Source organism: Calonectris borealis, chromosome 2, assembly GCF_964195595.1.
Source record: "Calonectris borealis chromosome 2, bCalBor7.hap1.2, whole genome shotgun sequence".
Classification (NCBI taxonomy): domain Eukaryota; kingdom Metazoa; phylum Chordata; class Aves; order Procellariiformes; family Procellariidae; genus Calonectris; species Calonectris borealis.
In genome coordinates, this window is record NC_134313.1 from 73,790,064 (window position 1) to 73,811,347 (window position 21,284).

General features: G+C 44.5%; 1 protein-coding gene across 1 annotated transcript in view; it reads left to right on the top strand.

The window, feature by feature from the left end:
- Positions 1-21,284, top strand: part of EPB41L4B (erythrocyte membrane protein band 4.1 like 4B) — a 160,174-nt gene that overhangs the window by 52,323 nt on the left and 86,567 nt on the right. The window contains exon 2 of the mRNA XM_075140834.1: positions 4,921-5,025. Coding sequence (XP_074996935.1) covers positions 4,921-5,025 — 105 coding nt within the window. The remainder of the gene's footprint in view (positions 1-4,920; positions 5,026-21,284) is intronic.

The window sequence follows — 21,284 nt, forward strand, 5'->3', positions numbered from 1 at the left end:
TATGTTTCCCCTTTTCCAGTCAGCGGGAACTTCACCGGACTGTCACGACTTCTCAAATACGATGGATAGTAGCTTAGCAACTTCATCCACCAGTTTCCACAGGACCCGCAGATGGATCTCATCAGGTCCCATGGACTTGTGCACCTTCAGGTTCCTTAGATGGTCTCGCACCTGATCTCCTACAGTTGGTGGCTCTTCATTCTCCCAGTCCCTGCCTTTGCCTTCTGTGGCTTGGGCAGTGAGGCTTGAGCACTTCCCGGTGAAGACCGAGGCAAAAGAGTCATTGAGTACCTCCACCTTCTCCATATCCTGGGTAACCAGGTCTCCCTTTTTATTCTGGAGAGGGCCCACATTTTCCCTAGGCTTCCTTTTATCCCCGATATACCTAGAGAAGCTTTTCTTGTTGCCCTTGACATCCCTGGCCAGATTTAATTCTATCAGGGCTTTAGCTTGCCTAACCTGATCCCTGGCTGCTCAGACAATTTCTCTGTATTCCTCCCAGGCTACCTGTCCTTGCTTCCACCCTCTGTAGGCTTCCTTTTTGTGTTTCGGTTTGTCCAGGAGCTCCTTGTTCATCCATGCAGGCCTCCTGGTGTTTTTGCCTGACTTCCTCTTTGTTGGGATGCATTGCTCCTGAGCTTGGAGCAGGTGATCCTTAATATTAACCTGCTTTCTTGGGTCCCTCTTCCCTCCAGGGCTTTGTCCCATGGCACTCTACCAAGCAGATCCCTGAAGGGGCCAAAGTCTGCTCTCCTGAAGTCCAGGGTAGTGAGCTTGCTTTGCGCCCTTCTTGGTGCCCTAAGGATCTTGAACTCCACCATTTCATGGTCACTACAGCCAAGGCTGCCCTTGAGCTTCCCATTCCCCACCAGCCCCTCCTTGTTGGTGAGAACAAGGTCCAGCATAGCACCTCTCCTTGTTGGCTCCTCTACCACTTGGAGAAGGAAGTTACCATCGACGCATTCCAGGAACCTCTCAGATTGCTTATGCCCTGCCGTGTTGTCCCTCCAACAGATATCAGGGTGGTTGAAGGCTTGTGAACGTGAGGCTGCTCCTATCTGTCTATAGAGGGCCTCATCCTCTCGGTCTTCCTGGTCAGGTGGCCTGTAGCAGACCCCCACTGTAATGTCACCTGTCCCTGCCTTCCCTTTAATCCTGACCCATAAGCTCTCAGTCAGCTCCTCATCCATCCCCAGGCGGAGCTCCATGCACTCCAGCTGGTCACTGACATAGAGGGTGACACCCCCTCGTCGTCTCCCCTGCCTGTCCTTCCCAGAGAGCCTGTATCCTTCCATTCCAACACTCCAGTCATAGGAGCCATCCCACCACGTCTCTGTGATGCCAGTAAGATCGTAGCCCTGCAGAGGCGTGCGCACGTCTCTAACTCCTCTTGTTTATTCCCCATGCTACATGTGTTTGCATAGAGGCATTTAAGTTGGGCCCCCGATGAAGCTGTCTTACTGGCTGGGGTTCCTTTGTGCTGCTCTTCAGGCGCTCTCCTGCTGACCTGTGATCCTTCTCCAGGCTTTGGGCATCTATTGCTGGCACTGGCCTCAAACTGGTAGAAGTGGGATGGATTGAGGTTCCCCTCCCCCGGCAACTTCAGTTTAAAACCCTCTTCACCAGCTTGGCGAGCCTATGACCGAAGATGCTCTTCCCCTTCTCTGACAGATGGACCCCAGTAGACCAGGTTTCTCAAAGCGAGTCCCATGGTCTAAGTAACCGAACCCCTGGCTGTGGCACCAGTCCTGTAACCATTTGTTGACTCGCCAGATTCGACTGGCGCTTTCAAACCCCTTCCCTTTGACTGGCAGGATTGATGAAAATCTGCCTGTGTTCCAGAGTCCCTTACCGCTGTTCCTAGGGCTCTGTAATCCTTCTTGATAGTCCTCAGACTGCTCCTGGCTGTATCACTGGTGCCGACATGAAACAACAGCAGTGGATAATAGTCAGTGGCCTCTCAGTGACACCCCTGCTACAAGCCCCTGGTAAGCAGCACACCTCTCTAGCCAGTGTGTCAGGTCGGCAAATGGGCGCCTCTGTACCCCTCAGAAAAGAGTCACCTACTACTATCACCCATCGCCTTTTCTTAGTTGCGCTGGTTGTTACACGGGGAGCAGATCGGGCTGCCTTACTCAGCTCCAGCGTCTCTCCTGGTGTGACAGGTCTTTCCTCTTCAGCCTGCAGAGCAGTGAAGTGGTTCTGCAAGGGCGCCTCAGGCTTCGGGGGAAGTCTCTTGCTCTTGCTGGTCCTTACCATTGCAAGCTTCCATTGTTCTGCATTATTGGCCCCCCTCCCTTCTGCGTGTGCCGGTGGGGGAGTTTTTGGCTGTTTAGCCGTTGGCTGTGGGTCCACTGCAGGCTGCGGTTGGAACCAGCTCTCTAACTCCTTCTCCGCCTCCCTGATGCTGTGCAGCCTTCTCACCACCTCCTGCAGCTCAGCCACCTGCCGCAGGAGGTCCTTCCCCTGGGCACACCTTGTGCAGGCAGGTCTGCCGCCTGTCCCTGCCCCAGGGGAGAGGTCTAGGCACTCCCTGCAGTCTGAGGCCTGCACTGCGGCCCCTCCCTTCAGTAGCTCTGTCTGCTTGGAGGCATCGGCCACCGCTGGAGTAGGTGGTACAGACCCCAAAGCTGGAGCTGTGGCCTTTGCTCTCAGACGAGTGCCCACCATTCTGCCTTGAGGGTCAGGTAGGATGAGTGCCCTTGACCTGTGCAGATGGTCACAGGACGGTGCACAGTTATGTGTACGCCAAGTCTCCCACTCGGCCAGCGGAATGTCCCTCCTTCGAAGAGGCGCCCTCCCACACAAACTGCCGCGCCCTGCCCTGGTCGCCAGCGCTCCCTGGGGCTGCCTTGTGTGGGAGTGGGGGGCGGCCGCCATTACCTCTGTCCCCGCCCAGGCCTCATCAGCCGCCCTCGTGAGAGCCGCCAGCTCCCAGCGGGTCTCTGTGCTCCCTGGGGTTTCGCCGGGTCAGGAAACCCCCCTGTACGCCGCGATCTGCTGCTCTGCTGCAGAACACACCTGCCCTGGAGCTGATCGCCTCTGTGAGAGGCAATATAAAAAAATAATCTTTTATTGCTTTGGAGGGTTTTCTGCTCCCTCGTTTGAGCCGAACCAGTTTAATTTCTGTTGTGCTTTGGTTTGGCTTCTTTTAACAAGTGCTGAATTTACTACATATGAGAAAATATGTTCTGGATGCTTTTTAGCAAACTTTTTGTTTGGTTTATAGCAATTATTGTACACCTAAAGATGATGGTTTCTTAGCAATGTACTGCTTTAAGAAGCTGTTGTATTCTCATCTGCTTTCAGTAGCATGTTGAACTTTGATTAAGAATGTCTATTATTCGCCTCTTGCCCCCCAACAATAATAAATCAGTATCTTATGATGATAACTTAATGATTGTTTTAAGTTTTTATGCAGCTTGTTTTAATGGAGCTCCTAATGCTGTTCCTGAAATTTGATAAGATTTGATTTATGTGCTTCTGCTTTGTTAGCCAAAAAAAAAAAAAACCAACCAAAAACAAAAAACAAACAAACAAACCAGCCAACCAAAACTCAAAAAACTCAACTTAAATAAAATTTGCTACCTACACCTAAGCTTGCTTGACCTTCTTGGAAAAATAGAGAGAAGTGAAACTCTTCATCTTGTCTTTTGCTGGAGAAGACGGATCTTAGACGACTTGGAATCCTGAACAGGAGCTCTGCATGTTACAATTGATGCTGCTTTTGTGCCCAAGGCCAAACTAAAGGAACTGAATGCTATTTAGCTCTCCTTCAGCTGAAATCAGTGAATATTGCTACATTTTGAGATTAAGTGGGAATGCTTAATATGTTAGAGCTTTAAAAAATAAAAATTAAAAAAAAAATTCTCAAAGGTATATGAGGCATAGGAGGCACAAAAGTGGTTCCAGATCTATACTTTCCTATATAAAATACACCTATAGTTTCAGTCTCTTAGTGAGATTTCTGATCATCTCATGTATTTTTAGCCAAGGGTTTTTTTTGCTCAGGAACTTGAAAACTTCTTCCCCCAAGTAACACAACAGGATTTGCATGAAAAATTGGTTTGTTACTCCCTCTTCTTCCCACCCACCTGTAACCTCCAAGCTTTGCTGCTTCTAGTGTTTGAAGTTGAAGCACTGGGTATCTAAATTCTCGGCTTAACCTCAGAATGAGTACATGGGCCAATGCAGCCTAGCTTTAAGATCAGCTAACTTTTCTACTAGTACCCATAGTTCATGATTAGGGTTAGTTTTGTTTCCATGCCTATGTGTTTCAGATGGTATGCCAAGTAAGAATTTTAGCTTTTTTTTTGCCTTTTTGTTTCTCCATTTAAAGGCTGTAAATGTGATTGAAATTAGCAATATGCTTGAAAGATTCTTATCAAATCCCAATAATTTTCCTCACAGCACTCTTCAAGTATTCAAGCTGCCCAGAATTTATTTTGCACTTGAGTGGTGGTATGGCACCATTGCATGACTGCAGTTGACATGTGACAACAGCCATCAGATTTCAGGCAGTGTGTTAAGCAAGCTTTTACTGGAGAATTTGGCTTCCTGGCGTTTAAAAGGTTAGCTCTGTGACTTAGGACACTTACAGGACATAAGCCTTTCCTTTCTCTCCTACACTTTGATTTACAGCGAACTTTGAAAGTTTTCTTCGAGAGCGAATAGAACAGAATCATTCTATTCTGATGCTGTTGGAATAGCTGCAGACAGGAACAACATGTCACTGTATCTTTCTTGAAGAAAATAAAAAGAAATGTCAATACAATTCTTTGTCTGAATAGCAATTCTATTTATTCTATTATTTTCCATTGTGCATCTCCTCTCTCCCATTTGAACTTAAAAAGAAACCCACCCAAACAAACAAACCCACACCCACTCACAAAAAAAAACCCACTTTCTTTTCTGTTACAGAAAAATGCAAAGGGACAGGAGTTGTTTGACCAGATTGTGTATCATCTGGACCTTGTGGAAACTGATTACTTTGGCCTACAATTCATGGATGCTTCCCAGGTTACAGTAAGTATAATTTCAGTTAATTTTTATGTTCTGCAGCAGTTTGTGTTTCCTATTATAAATATATTACTAGTGCAGTTTCATGGAGCGATATAGACATTAGGGGATATACTGCTGAAACAACTGATACCATGTTTGGTTCTTGTACGTAATGCCAAATCTTCTAAATTAAGTCATGTGGCATTTTATATGATATGCACATGACTTGATCTCACATAAGTGAAAAAGCAATAGTTGTGGGTAAAGAAAAATGTGCTTTATGCTTAGTAGGTTCATGGTATCAAAAATGGGTTAAATCTCTTGCAAGTAAGGGTTTCTTTAACTCTTATCTTTGCTATTCCATGCACAGATGAAAAGGAACGTATTTACAGATGCAGGTAGATACATACATTAATAAGATAAAAGTTAAAAGACTGCAACTTTGTGGTTAAACTGTATTGCTATATATTGTCTGTTCACCTTATGTGCTGAGGTATCAGTGTGACAGCAACCTTGGTTGTGGATAGAGAATATGCAGACTTGGAAAATAAGTGTTTGCTTTTAGTTTATCTGGTCACTATGTAAATGTTTTTTCCATAAAGCAACAGAAGACAGATGTATTCTGTGCTATGAGAATAAAATAATGGGTAAATGTAGCTGCAATATTGACATCTTGTGAAAAGTAGGTTCTAACTTTATCATCTCAGAATTCTGACATGCTTTATTCTCTAGCAGGTATGGGTCAATGTGATTAGGTCAGATCTGTGTTTTACCAGCTGCACTGTAATCTGTGTTTTACCGATGACTTAACAACAAACAGGAACCTGTCCAGATATTATAATGACTTGATATTGAGAAAGGGAATCTATCTTTTGGGGAAGAGAAAACTGGTATTATCTATTTAAACATTATCCTAATATCCCAGTTAATTTAAGGGTATCTGTTTAACTCTGGAAAATGATGTTTGAATGAAGTATGTCCAGAATGCAGTATGGGGTTTTTAGGAAGTTTGGTGTGCGTTCCTGATAAAATTTGTATTACATAAAGTGTGTGTCCTTTTATGATGGATGTGATCATAAGGACACAGCTAATAAAGCAGAGCCTGCTCATAATAGGAAAAACAGATGATATTGTCACTGATTGTCAAATCACCTAATTGGGAACTTGATAGCTAGGAATAGTTACCTAGCAAGGAGTTCTGTAAAGTTTTGAAAGAAGGGAAGCAGAAAGGGAAAGCAAAACATCCTTTCCTAGCAAGAAATAGGGCAGATCAGAAGCAGAAGACCTGGCTGAGGAAGCAGAGAATGCTCATTTTCTTGTACATTTGCAAAACTGAAGGCTCCTTTGAAAGATGAAGCAGAGATGTGAGCCATGTACGTTTTCCATAGATAGCTCTGTCCCTGGTGTTCAGGGCAAAATGTGCCTATATATGCAAGTGTTTCAGCTTTGTTTGTATGCTATTTCTTTCTTCTGTATTGCGGGGGGGGGGGGGGGGGGGAGTAAATCATGGCATCTACAGTTACAAGAGGGATAAGGGCTATGAAGAGCTTCTGGGGGGCCTAAAAAAGCCAACACTGGTTGCAGGGCTTTGGTAGTAGGGTTATGGTTTCCTGGATTAAGAGGGGTGTTGAGAGCAGAGTTCTTCACCTTCACTGCAGTGCAAGGCTGAAAGCTCTCATTTGGTTTGGTTTTTTTTTTGTCTGGCTCAAGCTGGACAGAGAGTAGAGCTTAGAGAGCTTCAAGGCACAAGCTTTTATCTTCCCCAGCATCCTGTGCAAAAAGGTTCCATGCTTTAACAGCCTTCCTTGGTCTGTTTTGAACTTGTGACCCACTCATTTCATTTGCATAGCAATTAATGCATAGCCTCCATGTGCTTCTGCTTAGTGCCAGCCCAGCCACACAGTGGCAATTGCTGGATTGGGAGATTAAAGTTGTGTAAACTCCTTGAGGCTCTAAGCCTCTGTCTTTATTATGTATTGTTAAGTGCTAAACATCTTTAAGCCATCATTATAAATAAGAGAGCACAGAATAATCTTTGAATAGTGGAGACTGCTTTTGTGTGCTCCAAGGCCAACAGCTTTTGAGCGCACTGTGTTTCTTGCAGTCCTGTAACTTTGCTAAAGAGTTGGCACAAGCAGTGTTGATAGCTGTGATTTAAAAAAACAAATCATGATTGGAGCTTATCTGCTTTGAAAGAGAAAAAAAAATTTTGTTTGAATAGTTAATTTTTAATACCCCCAAAAAATAATTTTTCAATACAACCAAAAAACAAAGTTGTGGAAGGCAAGATGTCAGCATTAAGACATAAAATACTGTAAAGCCTATTCAGTGAGCTCTGAATCAGTTTGTATCTTGTGCTCTTTGAAGATATCCATGAATAGAAGGATGTGGATCTAGTAGTTTATTCTAAAGGAAAGCATTGTGTACTTTAAGTTATCTGATATTAACTCCAGAAGCAGAAATACTCGGGGGGAGAGAAGTTGTTAAGTATTGTTAGTGTGTGGAAGAACGTGATCTAGCGGAGAACCTTTTTTCAGAAGTGAGGTTTAAAAAGCAGCACAGATACATTGCCTGCTGATGTTCAGCACCTTGACTGATCACAATTTAGAGGTTATAGTGAGGAATAAAACTGCATATTACTGTAGTTGCATTATAATAGCTTTGGACCAACTCTTTTTTTCTTCCAGACTCAGTAACAAAGCTCCCAAGACTTAGTACTCTGCAGCTGTTCTAGTGGTGGTTCTTTCATCATTCTCATCCTTTTTTAATTTCTATTTTTGTGTATGTTTTATAACGCAACAGCGGGACATGTATATAATTTATGAATAAATACACATATATTGGATGTGCATGCTCAAAAACGTTTTTACTTTTTGCGCCATCAAAAAAGGTTGGAGACCACTGCTCCAGGACAGCTCTAGTGAGTCTGGGAACATTCTAATGCCCTTCAAATGTTTCCATCGCTTAGTAATAAAAACCCTGTTCCTCCTGTTTGTGTAAGGGAGGGAAGAGAGAAAGAGAGAGGGAAAGGAGTGAAGGAAGGAAATGAGAATCAAAGAAATAATTTCTTGTTTGGCTAACTGTTACAGGACTTCAACAGGGAAGCAGTGCTTGGGGTGATTGAAGAGTGTCACTCTTATCTAGGAGGTTTCTGCAGTGGTTTAGAGGAAATGTAAAGCTTATTGGGTTTTTAATTACTTTTACTATGGGGTGTGTGTTTTCTAGCAAAGCAGGAAGCCTTGAAAGCTTTAGTCGAGGTTGGAAATAGCAATAATAAAATCTTGTGAGACCATACTATCAAAGTTGAGTTGCCATGAGGAAATATTTTATTGATCTTTGCAGAAACTAGTCATGTGCAACATGATCTTATTCCAGATCATCGTAAGAAAATGGGTGTCTGTGGTTTACAGCTCCTTAAGAGCTGCAACGTATTACAGGATTCTCTCAGGATATAGATCCCTCCATTTCTACATTTGCATTTTTTGTTCCACTTGTCTGTCCTGTGGTAGCAAAACATGGATACCCTCCTAGTGCCCCCTGTTTTATGGGAATTCAGAACAGAAGGATTGGCCATGTTGATTAGCTTGGAATTTGCTTCTGTTTCCCTCATGATTTTGTTTCTGATCACAAGAACAATTATAGGGTAATTGAGGGGGAAGAAGGTTTAAGATACATATTTTAAAAAATTTTTTAAGCAAATAAGCTGCTATAATCCTTGAGGTGTGAAACTTTAGTTGGGAATGCATGGAAGCAAAACAATTAAATATCACTTTTCTTACATGCGTCTCGTTCAGTGATCCTTTAAGTCCTTTATGTCCAATCTCTAATGTCACAAAGGCCCCTTGGCTTAAGGAAGGTCTATATGGAACAGCCTTTCCCAGCTGGGTAGATATATTGCACTCTGCAGCCAGCTGAGCCATTCTGAGGATGTGTACACACACCAAATGTATCTGGCACATTGCGAAGCACTGGATTTACAGCGTGTGTCCAGCAAGAGTTTTGTGCAAGGACAGCCGGTGCCTGCTGCAGGTGCCCATGGGTACAATGGGGACCAGGGTTCCCAGGACTGACCTGCAGTGAATTTTCCTTGCAAGCTACATTTTCATCTGAACTTATTAATATTGACCAATTCCTGAATTGGGTTTTGATTCATTTGCTGTGAGAGGCGAGAAGACAGTGGAGGGAGGAGATGGAGAAGAGTGTGCAGAAACTAAAATAGGCTTTTGTGAAAGCAATGTTCCAAGTACAAAAATAGATGGGGAAAAAAGGGGCAAGAACTGTGTTGCCCAGACTGGGCCTAACCAGCAGCAATGTGTCAGGACCCACTGATTTCAACACTGAGATCCTCACTTATATGGGAGGTGGCCTTGTGGCCAGGTTTTTTTGGGAGGGTCAGGATCGTGTATGCTTCACGACATAGGTTTTCAACAATGCAGTGTGAGGGTGGGGGGTGAAACAAGCTGGACAGCAAAGAATAATACCCAAATGCCTTTGTTTTCTCTACACATCATGAACTAGACTGCTGGATGTTTCAGCAGGTATTGGGTCAGGGCTTTGGAGGGACTTGGTGCTTCATGACTGCCTCTGCTGCATCTGAATTTTCTTTTAAGGGCTCATTGTTATTCAAATCAAGAGTTTTTTCAGCTGCTTGCTTTTGATATTACTGCTGTGACTTCTTAAGGATGTGAGGGATGTGGAAAAATGAGCAACTCAAGCCAGTCAACTAGCCTCATAGTGTGATACCCAGGAGACTTTTTCCTTGTGTACTGCTTAATACTGTAACAAAAAGTGCTCGTTAGGCAGAACAGAATAGGGACAAGCCTTATTGTTCGATACATTTAATGTTGGGAGGAAGGGAGACTGGTAAATATTCTGATAATGCAAAAGGTTTCCTCTTCTGCTTCTGGTAGAAACATCCCATTTCCCCATGAATAAACTGAAATTTATCAGTCACAGATGAACAGACATCAGTCACTGTTTTCCCTCCCTGAACCTCTCTTGTTCCTCTGGATGATGAGCTCTTTGGGACTGTGGTTGTTGCAGGATGTGTGTCTGTGGATTGTAGCCCAGAGCAACAAATACCAGTCACACTGGAGGTTCCCAAGAGCTGCACAGGTAACAATATCCTGTAGTACTCAGTGCTTCAGTTACTAATAGTGGCAGTGATATGAATGCCGGTCTACTAACTGGACAAGGGCAATGTGACTGACTCCACAGCGATGCAAAACACCTGATGAATGACTGCTTCCAGCTGTGGCTGTCCAAGGCTGTATTGCAGTCTGTGAACACTTGGTGGGAGACTCCAAAACACTAAGAATTGCCAGAGCATCTCCAGTTTTTAGTCTTCCAGTAGCACTTGCTGTTTCCAGGAGGGCTGGAGACCATTTCCCTGGCACAGACTTGAGAAGCAGCTGTACATGGCAGGTGGTTGTGATACTGTCTATCAGTGATGCTTCTCCACCTCTCTTCTAAGTGTAGAGAAGTCAAGTCTCCAGTCTATCCAGGACAGCAAACAGCTTTTGCTGTTTTCTTCTGTCTTTGTGCATGGTCGGAGCATAAGCTGAAGTGGTTTCCTTAGTTTTCTTCAACAGATTTAGTCAGGTTTGTCACCTGTTTGTTATAAATCCTTTCAGTTTATTTTTTGTTTGGGCACAGGCTTCAAAATTAAAGGTAACTTGCTTTTTATTGCTAGAATTGATCTGGAGTGGCATCAGCTTTCATTGTCTATAATAAATCTAATGAGAATTATTCTACACAAGGCATGTTTTTAATATAATTTTGTGGTTTGGTTTTTTTTTTCCGCTCCCCACTCTCTGGGATATGAAGTTTCACTGCCGAGAAGAGAAGGGGAGTAATCTTGTATGTACTATTGTTTTATGTGGTAGCGATTATCTGTGTTCACATTCAATTATAAGTTCTGCTTCTGTCACCTCAGGTCTGCGAAGCAAAATATTCCTTGGGCTGAAGTAGTTTATCATGTATAAGTGAATTAAGGTAGGATAATGGTCTTGAAGGATGTCCATATAGCTCTCCATTATTCATGCGTAATCTATCTGGGCTGCAGATAAACCATGTCACATAGCAGGATGCTTCTGAGATGGCTCTGTGTCGACTCAGGCTGGGACAGGCAAGGCTTTCATGAATGTCACAGCTTAGTTATGTTGCATTCCGATATGCTGCTTTGTGTCCAAAAATAATACTGTAATTGAGATTTTTCTTTTTCAATTCTATCTTTCAGTCTTAATATTCATGGTGATAATTAAAACGTTACCATGACAGGATTTGAAATACATGTGATAGTAATTTTATATTTAGTTTCCGTAAAGAGCTATGAAAAAAATGCCTTAAAGTAAGCCATACGTGGTATGACCCTAAATGTATTTTCAGGAGTATGAAATGGGCAGGTGCAAGAGCTGTGTAGCAGCCTTTTCCTGTTAGGAGATTACAGTTTTCTTTCATTAAAAGCTAGCTGTTTATTTAAGCAACTTGGCAATTAATTTGGACTAAAAATTAGCAGGTATATTCTGAAAACAAGATAAAAGTTCTGCAAAATCAAGCTCAAAAGGCAGATCTTGGGAACTAGGCAGAATGGGAAGGAGTTTCTGCAAATAAATTTTCATGTTGTTTTGAACTGTAGGAGGCAAAATTTTATTCTGGCTAAAACCAGTTTGTTTTAAAAAATCCTTCTAGACTTTCTGTGGTATTAAATGCAACTGAAATCATATGCCACAGATACGTTTGAAAGAAATATTTGAAATATTTTTTAATTAAACAGCCTCTTTGTTGCAGTTGCAAATAATTGTGGCTCTGTGACCTTAGTAGGAGCAAAGGGGTGTAATCCTGCTGCCTTTGGTGTCACTGAGAGCTTTTTGCTTTTGAGTTCAGTGTATGCTGTCCTAGCAGTTTGTCTCTTTAAGTGTCCTTATGACCAATTTCGGTTTAAGACAACACAGGTATATTTCTGTTAGTGATGAACCGAAGTCTTGAGTGATGCTACTGACACCTTTATGCTATAGTCTTAAGTGAATTCTTTCTGAAAAAAGCTAGCCTCCAGTTGCTTGTGTTAATCTGTTAGCCTTAATTAAGTTAAAATAAATGACAAAATTAAGACAATTAGGCTTTTTTTGCAAATAAAATTTTATTTACCACTTCCTGGTAGCCAAAATTGTGTTTTAATTCATGGTCACCGCTGAGTGTGCTGTAGGGGTCATACCTTCTCTGAAGGTCAGTAAGTACGTAGGGATGCGTTGCTCTCAGAGCCTTACCAAAGCCTGGAGGTGTGAAGTGTGGCTTGAAGCATTGCAGTTCTGCTTGCAGAGCTTGTGATCAGGAAAATTCCAGTGCACATGAACACACAAATGGCTGTTTTAGAGCACATTTCACTTAAAAGCCTTAGACTAGCTTTTGCTCTAATCTGTACAGTAGTTACCGTTGGCCAAAAAATTACTTTTATGGTTGAGGCTGAGTTCTCTCACAGAACGGATGCCATAGAACATTCATATTGCTTCAAGTACTAAAGGTTAGAAACAGAAGTAAGCAGGACGGGCGGGAAATGAAGGCGTGAGGATCATAAAACTGGGGTCCACAAAAAACCAGTGACGGAACATACTTATGCTATGGCAAAGGTGAGCTGATACTACACTTGGTCATTGGAAAAAGATGCATGCACTTGAGTGGTTTCACAATAAAGCGTGCAAGGGTCAGCAGAGTATGTCCAGTAAAGATGAAGTGGATTCTTCAGAAGAACAACAGTGTTTGCGAAAGAAGAATAATGGACGGCAAGCCTCAGCACAGATGGGATGTTTGATTGATACATGTAGAAGATGCAGGAGGAAAGTACTCCTCCTTCGTTTAAAATGAATCAAGTTGCTGGTTTTATCAAGAACTCTGGAAGGGCAGGAGATAAGAATAGCTGAAGCGTTTGAGGGTCTTTTCATGAAAAGGGGAACCTTTCACTGGAGTGCAAGCTAGAGCTGAGTCAGTCCAACTGTGGAGGTGAACAAAGAAGGACCTTACTGTCTCCTGGTAACAGTGGTCATGGTGTCTCTAAGGAGACAGACTGAACTGTGGAGGTGGCACAGGACAGCTGAGCACCTAGCATTGCTAGTTCATACAAGCATATTTGCAACAGTCCTCGACATTTTATAACTTACAGTAGTATTTGTAGGGGTCCTTGATTGCAAAAGAAAGACGTGGAACTGCGTACGGTGAGATTTTTGCAAGAGCCAGCTGAAACTAGTAACTGCATTTAAGAGGTTGCTTACATCATGTGGTGGTGGAATCTGGATGCTGAACTTCAGACTTCTTGATTGAACGTGTCGGTATATTTAAAAAAACTCACAAAACCTAGCGCTTTGACAAGGCCAAAGCTTTCAGGAGCTGTTCTGCATTGAAACTGTGATAAAAGGTACCCTTGGCGACATTCTTTTATACGTTTATTCAGAGGCTGTTTGCATACTAGAAATGGCAAGAACTGGTTTCATGAAGGTTCATGCAAAACCTTTTGCATTGCAAAATTTTCTGTTGCTTTCAAATAATTTCTGACATCATGGTAATTGCATGTGTGACTTGCTTGTGCTTTTTGTGGTTCCCTCAAATGGCTATTTTGTAGGCCTTGAGCATTTTAACTTGATGTCATCCTGTGCGTTTCCTGTTGCCAAGTATGGTTCTCTGCCTAACTCCTTATTGCTGCTAGAAAAACACCAAGAAAACATTCTGCATATGGGCCTCAACACACTGTGATTAGAAAACAGGACGCCTGGAATAATCTGTTCCTCAGGTTTTTTTGTGCTCTAAACAGGCATGAAATATAGACATCTGTGTTGCCTTTGACATATATGTAATCGTTACGATTTTTTAACTCCTTTCTGATGATTACATACTAAACTACCTTTTTAGCCTGGAATTGCAGACCACAATGTACCATGGGCTGGTATTTTACAGAAGTGAACTACGGGAAAAAAACAAAGCTACTGTCAGCAGCTTTGAATTTACTTTACAGGAGTCTTCATCTCCAATGGAACATTTTTAGGAGCTTGCTTAGTGAAAGATTGAAATTGCTGGCAAACTGCTAGTTCTTTTCTTGCATCACAGGATAGAAAACCTTTTTCTTCCAAATACTGCTCGTGTTTAAATATTTTTCTTAGCTTACATATATAACATTATCAGTACCAGCAGCTGTTGCAGCATTTTTCATTTCTAATTAATTACAAGGGAAGTTGCCTCTATTCATGGTACCAGCCAGATGTTAGTAGTGTATTTGGGAACTTACGTACTCTAGGAGTGTGAAGAAATTGCTTTCAGCTGATGTCATCTTATTTACCTGCAATTGTTAGATCATTATTAATGCCTCCACCCCATCCACTAGTGGACCCCAAAAACTTTCTTTCAGTGGAAGTACTCCACAGAGTACAAAAGATTTCTCCACAGAGAACGTAATCCTATGGAAAAGTCTTGTGTGTCTTTGCCATTTATGGAAACTTAGAAGTAGTTGTCAGATTAAAACAAAAAAATGCTGTAGAGAAATAAACTCTTTGTCACTTCATTACATTACCAGCCATAATGGGAGGTGGGAGTAGTGGGGTGGGATGTAAAGGCAAGACAGCTGATGGGGATGTCCCTTGCCATCTGGGGAAGGCAGCAGCTCAGTGGAAGCCAGGCCCTCTCCTCCCCTCTCCGTGGGGGCTTGGTGCAGAAGAGATGGCACCTCTTCACGAGGGGTGGGGGGTGAGGGGGGATGGGAAAGAAGGGCCCACGCCACCCTTGACAATCAACAAAAGAACTGTTTATTGGTGGGAGATGTTGCAGGTGAGCCTGCGGGAAGTCCATACAGTTTGTCTTCTCCCAGCTTATGTTGGGTGCGGAGGCTGGGCCGCCGGTAGGGAGCCGGCCAGGCGCGCCTGCAACGCCGCTGGTGCAATCTCACGGAAGTCCGCTGGTGTAGTGCCAGGTCATCCCTGTGGCAGGTGGATCCACTTCCATTGTTTGTTCTTGGTCTTGAGGTAGATCCACTTCCATTGGTTCTTGGTCTTGAGGTGGACCTACTTCAATTGGTTCTTCTTTGTCTTGAGGTGGATCCACCTCCATGGGCGCCGTGCTGTTGTCTGGCAGATTGGCAGCCATTGGCCACACACCATGCCATGGTGGATTGACACCCGTGGGCTCCACATACTTCTTCAGTGGGCTGACATACCTGGGCCTCATAGCATTCCCTGGCAGGCAGACACACCTGGGCTCCACGCCGTTCCCTAGTGGGCCTACAGCCATGCGCTGCCTGCCATTGATCGCAGAAGTGAGGTGGATCATGCTTATGCCATAAGGGGTGATGTTGTTCCTCCTCCTCCGCTGAATGTGCTTCCTCCTCCTGGGAGGTGCCTTCCTCCTCCGCGGTTGTGGGAAGCGGCTCTGTGGCGTCCCACGCCAAGGTGGGCAGCCATGCGCCTCGCTGCTCCGGCTCCTCTTCCTTCCAAGCATGCTTGGCATCCGAGGGCCTCGAAGCTCGGCGCACTGTGGGCCAGCTGCAGGGGCCCCTGTTTTTATAGGTCCTGAGCAACAGGCAGTGAGGTGGCTGGTGACAGCAGGAGGCCACTGTGATGGCGATTGTGACTGTGGCCGATGCGTGTGGCCAGATATGGCGGGTTTGGGCATGGGGGCCTGTGGCCTGAAAGATGCCCAAATGTGGGAGAAGGAGGAGGGTCGCGGGGACTGAGGGCCCCTATCGTGGGGCTCGCTCCCGCCTGCCATGTTGCTTGCCCGAGAGAGAGGCTGCCCCTTGGGCACAGGGACCGCCCTCCAGCTCCCCTCATGAGCCCTGGGATAATGGTCTTGAAGGATGTTCATATAGCTCTGCATTATTCATGTGTAGTTTATGCGGACTGCAGATAAACCACGTCACGTATCAGGATGCTTCTGAGATGGCTCTGTGCAGACTGAGGCTGGGACAGGCAAGGCTTTCATGAACGCCACAGGATATGTGGTTGGAGGTCCCATATAGGGCTAGTAAGGGCCATTAAGGTCTACCGGTCTCAGGGCTCCGGAGTTAGCATCTATGGCCTTGTACTTCCCAAGATCCAACCCAGAACTTTCTTACCACAGCTCCATCTGCCCTTCTGCCACTGGACAGCGTTGCTTGCACCATCCCACTGCTTCTAACTTGTGGGAGGTAGCTGCCTTTCTTCACAGGGCAGGAGAGAACTTGGCGTGAGAACTGCTGTTTTCATTCCTGTACAACTGGTAACACACAGAATAATATCGGTTGAAAGGGACTGCTGGAAGTCAGCTGGTCCAGGGCCTTGTTCAGAGCAGAGACAACTTGGAAAACCAATATAACTTCACTCTCTGATCAGGTTGCTTCTGATGCCTCCGACAGCGCTGACGTGGCACTATACCACTGTGACTGGGCTCCATTCAACAAGATGGTGGCAGCAGTATCTGAGGAGGCTCTAAAACAAGATTGAGCCACCGAGCTTGAAACTCGTGTAGTAGTAAGATCCTGCCAGTATTTTATGAAAAGTTGGTCTCATGTGAGCCCAAACGCAAACTGTTCACCTCATTAATCCCAGCTTGGTCTTGTGATGGGAATGCTATCTGAGTAGAAGGTGCATTCCTTTTTTTTCTTTTTTTTTTTTTTTTTCCCCTTCAAGTCAGGTAGTTGAGATTGTAGAACAGCATCCTGAAAGATGCCTCCAGATCTTGTCTGTTGAAGGGGGTGCATATATGGAATGTAGAGCTGACTTACTAGTGAAAAGTAACTGCCTGAATTCATAGGTTTGGGCCTGTGAAATATAGGGCAGCTTCCTTCCCTCTGCCAAAGAACTGGAAAAATCTGAATTGTGCATGTATGGAATAAATTATATATGCAGGGTATAGGATCTTTTCATGCATCTATACACAATGTTCATATACATAGGATAAGACTTTTTATTCTACTCTGCAAATGTAAATACCGATACGAATTGTATAGTAGGTAGACATGTATGCCAATGGACAGGTTCAAATCTGTGCATCATGTAAAATCTGAGTGGTATATTTTGGCAAACAACTGGCTTCAAAAACACAAGTAACTGAAAGCCACAACTTCAGAACAATCTATTCTCTTTTATTTCTTCCAGTCAGCTAGGTGAGATTGTAGAGCAGCATCCTGAAAGGTGCCTCCAAAACTTGTCCATTGAAGGGCGTGCATATATTCAAGCTCCTGCTCAGATCAGCCCCAGTTGGATCCAGTTTCTCGGGTCTTTGTTCAGTCATTTTTGGATAGCCTCCAGGATGGCGGCTTCACAGTCCCTCTGGGCACCTGTTCTTTGTCTGAGCAGCCTCATGGTGACAATCTTTTCGTTTTGTCTATCTGGTATTTCTCCTGCGTCTGGTGCCGCTCATCCTTCTACCACAGAGCACCTCTGTGAAAAGTCAGTTTTCATCTTCTCTATAGCCTCCCAGCAGGCAGCTGTAGTCACCAGTGAGGTCCACCTCTGAGCCTTCGTTTTTGATGCAGACCAGAGGCAGCTCCCTCAGCCTGCCCTCGTATGCCCCAGCCCCTCACCATCCCAAAGGCCCTGTGCTGGGCCCACATCACACTCATCAGTGTCTTTCCAGGACTGGGGAGACCAGGAGGGGACACAGGAGTCCAGATGCAGTCACCAAAGGGCCAAATAAGAGAGGAGGAAAGCATTTTTACTGGGCTTTTTTGTTGGTTTATTGGTTGGGTTTTTTGTTGGTTTTATTGCCCAGTCTTGAAAAGGACTCCCAATGAAGCATCTAGAAGGGACCTTAAGGGTGAAATCCAGCACTTCTTCCTGGCAGAATTGCTGTCTTCCTGGCAGAACAGCTGCTCCGAATGTATTGGGTTTGCCTGGCAAGGCTTTGGTAGCGAGAGAGCTGTAGGAGTTGCTTCTGAGAGAAGATGCCAGAAGCTGTCCCCATGTTGGACAGAGCCAGTTCCAGCCAGCTCCAAGACCGACCTGCCGCTGGCTAAAGATCAGCCCATTAGCAATTTTGGTAATGCTTCTATGATAACATATTTAAGAAGGGATAAAAACTGCTGCACAACAGCAGCTGAGAGAAAGGAGTGAGAATATGTGAGAGGAACAACTCTGCAGACACCAAAGTCAGTGAAGAAGGACGGGTAGGAGGTGCTCCAGGTGCCGGAGCAGAGATTCCCCTGCAACCCGTGGTGAAGACCATGGTGAGGCAGGCTGTTCCCCTGCAGCCCGTGGAGGTTAACGGTGGAGCAGATATCCACCATGTAGCCTGTGGAGGACCCCACGCCAGAGCAGATGGATGCACCCGAAGGAGGCTGTGACCCCATGGGAAGCCCACAATGGAGCAGGCCTCCTGGCAGGACCTGAGGACCCATGGAGAGAGGAGCCCATGCTGGAGCAGGTTTTCTGACAGGAACTGTGACCCCTGTGCAGGACCCACGCTGGAGCAGTCTGTTCCTGAAGGATTGCACCCCGTGGAAGGGACCCATGCTGGAGCAGTTCGTGAAGAACTGCAGCCCGTGGGAAGGACCCATGTTGGAGAAGTTCGTGGAGGACTGTCTCCCATGGGAGGGACCCTGTGCTGGAGCAGGGGAAGAGTGTGAGGAGTCCTCCCCCTGAGGAGGAAGGAGCAGCAGAGACAGCATGAACTGACCACAACACCCATTTCCCCTCCTGCTGCGCTGCGCAGGGGGACGAGGTAGAGAAATCGGGAATGAAGTTGAGCCCGGGAAGAAGGGAGGCGTGAGGGGAGGGTGTTTTATGATTCGTTCTTATTTCTCATTATCCTACTCCAATTTGATTGGTAATAAATTTAATTTCCCTGAGTTGAGTCTGTTTTGCCTATGACGGTAACTGCTGAGTGATCTCCCTGTCCTCATCTTGATCCACAAGCCTGTCACCATATTTACTCCCCCTGTCCAGTTGAGGAGGGGGAGTGATAGAGGGGCTTGGTGGGTATCTGGTGACCAGCCAAGGTCAAATCACCACACCAAAGCAAAAACTGTCTCTTTAATTTCTTTGCTTGATCTGTTGCTATTCATTGTGCACTGCCTGAGGGGGTCTGGCTTCATCGTCAGTCACCCCTTGGGTGGGCTTCTTGTCCTCAGACTGAAAAACGCCCACTTCTAGACCGCAAGAACCTTGGTGGCCCTCTGAGAGTCTCCTCCTGTCACCCTGGCACAGCAGCCCAATGGAAGCCAGGTGCTCTCCTCCCCTCTCCCTTGGGGCTCAGCCTGTGATTTGGGAGTGCTATAATTGTCCGTGTTGATCTCGCAGAATCCTAATTTAAATAATTTCTCCAGCCAGTTTAGAAATGCCTTTCTGTGTCGCAGCTCTCTCTCTCTCTGCAGTTTGGAGTCACTAGTAACCCTATGGAGGTGCATTGTGTCCCATCACCCTGCTTTCTATTGAAAATACCAGTATTACCCCTGGTGTTCATTAAATCTTGAGTTGTATCTGAGCAATTTATCTGAAAGCAGTTTTTCTCTGCATCTACATTTTCAAGAGGAACATAACTTTCTAGGATGGATCAAAGAAACTTACATGAGTGTAAAGAACAATCTTCTCATCGTTTTAAGCTGTGAACTCTTGGGAGCTTATACCGTTTCTAAGTATATGCTTGTGTAGTCCCTGAGTTTCTACATGACCCCAATTCTTATTTGGTTTTCTGTTACTACCGTAATAATACTTAAAAGGTGACCTTCAAAAGAAAAGAGGAAAGGGCTTTTTCTCCTTCGTTACTTTTTAACTTTATACGTGTAGAGAAGTCCCCAAACTGTGATTTGGTGGGCACGGTTTTTATTGATTTTGGTGATTCTTGTGTGCCGTTACATATGTTTTTATCCTCTCTGCTTTAGAAGGCCGTGTGGCTAATGACAGACAGCTTGGTAGGATTCAGGTGCCTAGGAAATCAGACAGCAAGATGACAGTTGAAGGGATAATTGACTTTTGGTTTTAAAGGTGCCAGTTTTTGTTTGGCACACCTTTTCTCAGCCTGAGCATTTAGGATGGTTTTCCCTCCTGTACCTCCAGGTAAGGCTTGAGAAAGCGTTTAAGCAATATTTTTCAGAGAGCAAATAAAACTTCCAGTAACAATGCGCTTTCGCTTACTGATAGTTAAGTATATAAATAAGCATAAGGGAAAACAGTCTATTCAAGATGTTCTTAATGCATTTTAAACTAGCAAAGCAAGCCAATCAAAAAGGGTCAAACGCAATTTTTTTCCTTTTCAGGTCACCTTTGAGGGCTGTATAGATTAAGACAAGGATTTTTCATTCTTTTAGGAAGCAAGTAGAGAGGTGGTGGAATTTGCAAAGCTCAGGTGTGTGATGGGTTTGTGTCAACCTGTGGTTCTCCCCCTTTCAGTCTTTATTTGGCAGTCACTGTGGTCTTTACGTAGACTGCTCCGGTAGCTATAGTTAATCTGCTATATCTTGACACAAATACATCTTCCCTTGCTGCGTGACTATTTTGAGAAAATATTGGTTGCTACCACTTACGAAGTGTTGAGGTACTTATTTTTTCCTCTTCAGTTAGATAAAGTAGTGATCAACAGGAGAGCATGCTGAGATGAATATGTGCTTTCAGGATTTTAAGAAATCTTTTTTCAAAATGGTGTTTCTTTCATGTGGAATTGATTGGTGTGTGCTTTCAGCACATTCACAGTGACTACTGTTTTATGTCAGTTAATACCATAGGAAACATTATTTACTTGGCAAAGCAAAGAAATTATACTGGGATTAAACAGGAATAAATGGAAGCATTTGAACTTCCAGTTTACCTGACAGAATTAAAGGAGCAACCTCAAGCTCTCTACAGCTCTCTACAGCTTCCTGAGGAGGGGAAGTGGAGAGGGAGGTGCTGGTCTCTTCTCCCTGGAGGGACAGGACACGTGGGAATGGTTCAAAGCTGCATCAGGGGAGGTTTAGACTGGACATTAGGAAGCATTTCTTTACCGAGAGGGTGGTCAAACACTGGAACAGGCTAGAGAGGTGGTTGATGCCCCAAGCCTGTCAGTGTTTAAGAGGCATTTGGACAATGCCCTTGGTAACATGCTTTAACTTTCAGTCAGCCCTGAATTGGTCAGGCAGTTGGACTAGATGGTCACTGTAGGTCCCTTCCAACTGAACTTTTATTCTGTTCTGTTCTGTTCTATTCTATTCTATTCTAAATCATAGAATCTTGATTACCTGCAGTTTGACCAGGTTTGGGGGTTTTTTTCCTCTATTGTGGGCAAAGTAGCTTAAACACTGTCTTCCTATCATAACACAGTCCTAAACCAATTAATCCCTTTTCTTCTCCTTGTTC